The following is a 7,016-nucleotide window of genomic DNA, read 5'->3' as shown; positions in this document are numbered from 1 at the left end:
AAACCAGTTAATAGAAATATTTTCATGATGTCTGAAACCTTTGAGTGTCGAAAATTTGGAGGAGGGGAGTCAGATTAAAAGTGCCAATGGAGATGGCGCGCGCACCCATCCGTTAGCAGCCTATCCAAACTCAATGCAGGGATAAAAGCACCACCCTTGATAAAATGTAGGCTAGATCTTTTAGCAAAGTGATATTACCACACTACAACACATGTACTAGTGTACCGTGTTTTCATCCCGGGAAATAGTTTTGGTCATAAGTGCCATCGGTTGTGTCGCGTCAAGCGTTTGCCGTGTAATTCCATTTTCGATTTAAATTTAAATAGGTTATTTTATTGTAAAATATTGATGCGATATGCACAGGGAAAATAAATAGGACTATATGAAACGTTATTATGCAATTTATGGGTCGCGACCCCCAGTTGGGAACCGCGAGCACCCACGGGCAAAAACAAAAGTCGGCGCCTATGAATGCCAGTAAATGTGTTTTTTGACTCACAATCATCAATATGCCCATGATGCATTCTTATTAGATATATTTGTACAGAAATGATTGAATAATGATCTGAAATCTTTCCATTTATTCTTAGTGTCCTACTCAATTACAGAAGAACACAAGCTGCTGAACACTCTGCACCTTACTGAGAGTTTTTGTAGAAATGGTCACCACATTTTGTATTTCAGCTTGAAACAATCAGCCAAAGTATGAACATTCTTCATGTCTAATCATGTATAATTTAGCGTCTTGTTGAAATGGTTTGTTTTGATTCTGATAAACCTATCATGTAATGTCTGCCTGTCAATGAAAACACCTAACAACATTTCACTGTTTGTTCAACTAACGAGCAGAAAAGTTAAAGGAAGCCAAATTCTTTGAACAAAATGTAAGCCAGAATGTAATGAACTGACCCTGTTTTCCCACAAAATAAACTGACCTTTGACTAGCCTTCACATCCCAGACAAACTCCATTTCCTCTGTAATGAACTCATGTCTTGTCAGACTCACCCTGACCTCTGTGCAACATTTCACAAACATTTTACAAACCCTCTCTGCTGTATACTCATCTTTTGGTGTCTATCATGCAACACACAATAATGAAAACATAATTTGCTCTTCATTATAGTGGTAGGTTATTACATTTTACCTTAAAGACATTGAAGCCAATGGATAAATTTTCTCCTTGACCAATTCGTCTGTGAATCTTCATGTCTCTCTGCTGCAAGGAGATCAGGACCTCATCAACTTCCTTTGTGACATCAAACAAGTACTGAAAAAGAATTTGAAAAGGAATGAATATACATTTTTACATGTGCATGAACACAGTTTGTTTGAGGTGAGAGTCCATACTGCATATGCTCAGTACCTGAGGGTTCTGCAGGAAAGTCTGCTTGTGGTTAGCGCAGCCACCGCAGCGGTTTAAAAAAGGTTCTGAATTTTTGGTCCAGCTCCCAAAGTGCATAACCTCATCCCATGTCTTATGAATACTTAGTAGGGAAGTATTAATGATACGGCAAACATCTGCATCTGTAAAGAACTTGCACCAGTCTGTGAACGACATCCTGTGGATTATAAACCGAAAATGCATCATTACACTCTGAAGGAGAACATAAACTCCATTAGAGGATTTGAGTAGCTGTTTGAACTCACCAGAACTCCCCATCATCCTCCACTGTGATGCCGAGATTGCCCCTTTCTGTGTCACCGACCTTTGACCACTCCTCGGAGCTGACAAGTAAGCAAAGCAAATGAAAATAGGTAAAGTGATTATGAATTCTAGTTACAGATTAACTCTTTCAAAAGTGAAATGTTAAACACTCAGCTGTGGTGGGCTTGAGATATGACTATAAGAAAGTTTTGCTTCTTCACAAAGAGGTTTCACAGCAAATACAATTTATTTCATTACTGACAAGATGACATGACAGGAAAAAAGATCGAAACATTGGTAGAAACTTTCCAAATGTTCTTCTGCTGTCCATCCATGTGCTCCATATGTTCCAAATACTCATATTTAAACTAAAATATGGTTTAACAATCTGCTTTTGTCTCACTTCTCCAACAAACTTGTGAGGAGGAGCGTACATTGTTTTGCACACCTCAGAAGTCCTGATTCCTGCTCTTGAATTGGTTGGATTGAGGTTTTTGTGAGTTATGATTGTCTGGAACATACAGATGGAAAATGGATGGAAGTGGATTATGCTACAGGAATGTTCTGAGAAGTTGCTTAACTGAATGCAATTAAGCAACTGAATGCAGCCTTTGTTCTCCACAAGGAAGCAAACTATAAACTTTTTACAGCCACATTTTAAATCAGCAGCAGACCTTTGGGTACGTTTTGGGCGGATCTAAATGAAATAAATGTCCTTCTCACCTGTCACTCCAGGCTCCATTCCACTCAGTCTTGCCCCAGGGATTCCTCATGCGGATGAGGGGGATGGTTTCATTCTTGAAGTAGGCCAGCAGTCCGTGGCCCAAGCGCACTTTCTTCACTGCCGTCACTGAGTATGCATGGCCTTTCACAAGCCCGTTTGCCATTCTGTTCTCAATTTCATGAGGCTCTGCCTAATGAAATCAAATGACATCATAGATGATACACACTGTGGACAGTTTCTCTGAAATATAAAAAACAAAAATGCAAAAATTCAGACACAGCACAGACCTTAATGGCGCAGCTAATGATTCCATCACGGTCGTAGACCTTTAGTAGATCCTCAAAGAGCTGGTCTTGTCTCTTCTGGTCCTTATAGTAAGCTTCTTCCTCCAGGTTGATGGCTTCTGCCACAGCTCCACTGAAATCCACCACAGCATCGCCAGTGTTTCCCCCCTCCAGAGACTGATAGCAGCCAGACAGCCTGAGCAGAGGTGCAGGGGAATTGCACATTTAGTTCAAAGGTTGAAGAATTACAGAAATATTAAAATATATTAGATTTAAAGTACAGCTGAACATTAGAGTGTACTAATATACTGTACATTTCTGCAACAATACACAATAATACATGAAACAACACTTTTTTCAAATGTTTGAATACTTTGTACAATATAGAGGACAGAAGTAGTTGTTTTGTTATACTATTTCTTGCAAATATATTATAACGTTTGGTAGTAAAAGTAGTAATTCCAGTAGTTGGAATAAGCAGCAGGATTAGGAGTTTTTGTTGTAATTTACAGTATACATAATGCTTAGGCTATTATTAATTATATATGACATTGTTATGATTTTTAAAGTAATATCAACTATATTTAAATACAAAAAACTCCATTTCTGCAGCTTTACTGACTTGGCGTAGGCCTTCTCCAGCAGAGCACTCCAAAATTCGTTGTTGTTTTTTGAGTGACAGTAAATGAGCTCTCCGTTGATTGTAGGAAGCCGGTCGTCCACCACCACATCCACCCACTCCCCAAACAACCAGAACTGAAAATGGAAAATTCCCGCATAGTTTTCCGGGTGTTTGGGATCCCACTCCTGCTCCTTCCAGTCAGGAATAACCTGGAAACACACGCATACATACAATGCAATGAAATTCAGATCATAAAAATTGATAAATGTAGTTCTAACAAAGCTGTCAGCAGTCATATCAGCGCCATGACTGTAAATGGTCACAGTAAAGAAAATTTAATCAAACCTTTTAAAATTTTAATTAGATATCTAGTATTATACAGTATTTAAAGTGAACTAGAAGAATCTCACTTTTTAAAGTGATATTAAATTCATTCAAATATAATATTATATGAAATAATGAAGTCCATTTTCTCCAGATTTTCATGAAAGTGTCCTGTTGCTGTATGGAGATATCTTCTCTGGCTTTAACCATTTTTTATTGATGGTATTTGACACTGAAATCTCCCATTTCAACATGTAGTGTCTCAAGTACTTACTGCAGTACTTCTGACTTTAATTAACGGCTAGTATTTCACAATTCATTCTCCATTCCCCACGTTCTTCATTTCCTCCTCCAACACATTGTGCTCAAGTTGCTCTCCCTTTCTAGACTGTCCTTGATATAAAATGTTTTTGAGGTTATCACTTTGTTTCAGAAGTCATTCTGTTACTTATTCTACATTCATACAAAATACAATACAGTCCAGCTTACATGATCAGATGCTTTCTCCACCAGCAAAAACAAATTGAATACAAAAAACTACATATTTACTCTGGGAAAACTCCCATAGTTTATTTAACCACAGTTTGCAGTGTGCTATCAGTCCTCTGTGCGACTTAATATTTGGTTACCAACACAATATACACCAGCCCCACAGCTGCAAACATTTAGAGTGAGACATTTAGAGAGACCACATTGACTTACCTTCTTCCAGAGGTTTGGCTTCAAAGCCAAACAAGAGCAGGCAGCAACAAACCAACAGTTACCCACGCTTCCCTGGTTCAGGTCATGGGAGCTGATCCCCTCCACAAACAGATGGGGCTCATTGGACATCTCCTACAACACAAAGGTTCATGACCTTAGGGAGACTTTTCACAGTTTTTGGTAGATTCTAGTTAGGTTATCAACTAACTATTGTCTGGGGCTTTTTCAGTTAAACAGTCCTTATAACCAATATAACCTATAACTTTAATATAGTATCTTAGCAAATAGTTTTTATATGGACTCTGAAATTAAAAAAAGTTTTGATAAAGCCTCTTTGTTATACATTTCATCCATTATTTTAAAAAAACATCTACATCTACATGGAATCCTGTACATTAAGTCTCTGTTTTGTGGCTCATGTATCCAAAATTTCAAGGAAATGTCTGGGTTGAGGACCACTAACATTATTGCCACTCACCCCTGGTCGTTTCCACTGCACAGTACTAGGCAATGGTTTACTATAGTACAGCGATGCATTGATGGCTGGAAACTCTGGATCCTCAAACATGGTCTTGTCCTTGATACATTCCCTCTTCAGGTCAGCGTAGTGCTGGTTTTTGTACGGGACTACAGAGGAGAACATGGTCCAGATGTTGAAGCTTCCCTGCTGCAAATGGATGACAGACACCAGACGTTTTGTGACTTTAAATAATGTGTTCAATAGTGTGTTGCGTGGGATGGATCTCCCTCTAACCTCTGACACTGCATTTTTTGGCAAGGCCTGCCCACTGAAATATAATTTTTTAGATCTCTGCACTACTTAATTCCCAGATAAAAAGCAAATTTGCCTGTGAACATAAGTCCCCCTGGACAGTCTGGGTTTACTGATGAGTCAGTGCTTCTGTGGTAAGATACAAAATGTTATTTTCAGCATTTCATCATAAAGACAAAACATTCATTTTCCCGAAAATTTGGCTGTGATGTTGTTTAACCAGAATGTGTCATTTGGTTTATATGATTTATATTCCCTAGATTTCTAAAGATTCTACCTTTTTATCCTTTAAGATTGACAGAATATACACATTAATAAGAGGCTGCAAAAGCCACCACTTTGTGTGATTAATACTCATGGGCTAATTTTGACGTAAACTATCAAGTATTGTACTCATGGCAGGAGAAGGGATGAATAACACAGCTGTATTCTCTGGGGAAGGTTGATATTTTAACTCTTGACCTTTTTGCCTCTTCATACAGACCCTTCATGGCTGCAGTTGGACAATATTGGCCAATATAAATCCAATGAAGCATTTTGATATTTTAAGATTGCCAGCAATAACACAGTGTAGCACACAAAATTAAATTTACGATGAGCATAATGTCTAACTTGAACGTATGTGTTCTTTACAAGAGACCCAAGAGACATGTTTTCTTCAAAACAAAACAAAAAAACAACCTTTATAATTGCTTCGAAGATACATCCATACTGTAGAGAGAGAGCAGTATATAAACCAGACTGGGCTGGCAGAAAAGATCAAATGTCTGGAACGTGAACCTGAACACCTCTGAAACATTTGCTGGAATTAAACTTATTCAATTTGAAAAATCTCCATAGATTTGAGGAGAGAAAAGAAATACAGAGAAGACGAACCAAAGAAAACCCACCATACCTCTCAGACAGCGACAGCACACAATAAGGACGTTTCAGGTGTTGTCACTGCCTGTTATGCCCTCCCACATACCTATGTATGCTTGTGAATTGTCAGAGCCACACCCGGGCTGTGTTTGTTCTACTCTCTATCTACTCCCATTACTGTTTCATTCAAGAATGTGTCATAAGGAATAAAGAGAGAGAATTACCTTCAGATGCCACCTTATTTTACTGAGAACGTGAGTCACTATGTGGCTCTGGTTAGACAGAGACTCTGAGTCTGTGTGGGCTTATAATTGTGTGTGAGTGTTATCTGCAAGGGTTCCTGGCTAATGTAGTCAGGCAGGTTATTTTTGGTTGGTGATTTTGTGTTCTTTAATGGACCATAATTGTAGCGTAGGTCTGTACAAAGTTGACTTAGATTTAAATTCTGTGTTTAGTCACATACTATGTAACAGTAAAGGTGACAGCAGTTCACATTCCAGACATTTCCATCATACATGCTGGTACACGGTAGTTGTCGTTGCTTTCTGTGATGTCTCATCAAGATCATTAGGATGATAGACATCATCAGAATGCAGCCAACATTTCACATATTTTATGAGGAGGTTTGTATTAACTTGAATCATGGATGGTAGCAAAGAAAAAACATTTATAAAAACTTGAATGGCCACAGAAAGAAACTGTAAAACATTACATGTAGACTTGCTAACAAATCAGCATGAGTCATAGTGGGTAAGAAAGAAGCTGAAGGTGTATGTATGAAACAAGGCTGAAGACTAAGAATAGTAAGACTGATAACAAGAAACAAAGTGTAAGCTTGTAGTACTTAAACCTGCACAGGGACTACGGGTGGAAAATAGCAACTTGCTAAAACCCGGTGCAATGCATCTCTCCTTGTTTTATACAGGGTTAATGTTTTATTGTGCACTGTCCCTGTTCAAATAAAAGAAAAAAGAAAAGAAAAAGAAAAATGCAATACTCACCTATGGTGAGCTGTCGTATCCTTACCGAGTTGAGATCAAACACATTAAAAGTCCAGTTAAACTCCTGTGAAAAGTGGTAA

The 7,016-nt window shown here is 38.2% G+C and overlaps 1 protein-coding gene across 1 annotated transcript in view; it reads right to left on the bottom strand.

Annotated features, from left to right (window-relative positions):
* LOC133993515 (calpain-5-like) overlaps window positions 1-7,016 on the bottom strand; it is an 11,679-nt gene extending 4,663 nt beyond the window's left edge. The window contains exons 1-9 of the mRNA XM_062432505.1: window positions 6,937-7,016; window positions 4,781-4,969; window positions 4,303-4,434; window positions 3,277-3,485; window positions 2,658-2,850; window positions 2,370-2,560; window positions 1,649-1,726; window positions 1,365-1,560; window positions 1,146-1,268 (exon numbers count right to left, since the gene is read on the bottom strand). Coding sequence (XP_062288489.1) covers window positions 1,146-1,268; window positions 1,365-1,560; window positions 1,649-1,726; window positions 2,370-2,560; window positions 2,658-2,850; window positions 3,277-3,485; window positions 4,303-4,434; window positions 4,781-4,945 — 1,287 coding nt within the window. The 5' untranslated portion in view covers window positions 4,946-4,969; window positions 6,937-7,016. The remainder of the gene's footprint in view (window positions 1-1,145; window positions 1,269-1,364; window positions 1,561-1,648; window positions 1,727-2,369; window positions 2,561-2,657; window positions 2,851-3,276; window positions 3,486-4,302; window positions 4,435-4,780; window positions 4,970-6,936) is intronic.

Source organism: Scomber scombrus, chromosome 14 (genome assembly GCF_963691925.1).
Source record: "Scomber scombrus chromosome 14, fScoSco1.1, whole genome shotgun sequence".
Lineage (NCBI taxonomy): Eukaryota > Metazoa > Chordata > Actinopteri > Scombriformes > Scombridae > Scomber > Scomber scombrus.
Note: the sequence above shows the minus strand (reverse complement) of the source record. Positions and strands in the feature narration are given on the sequence as shown.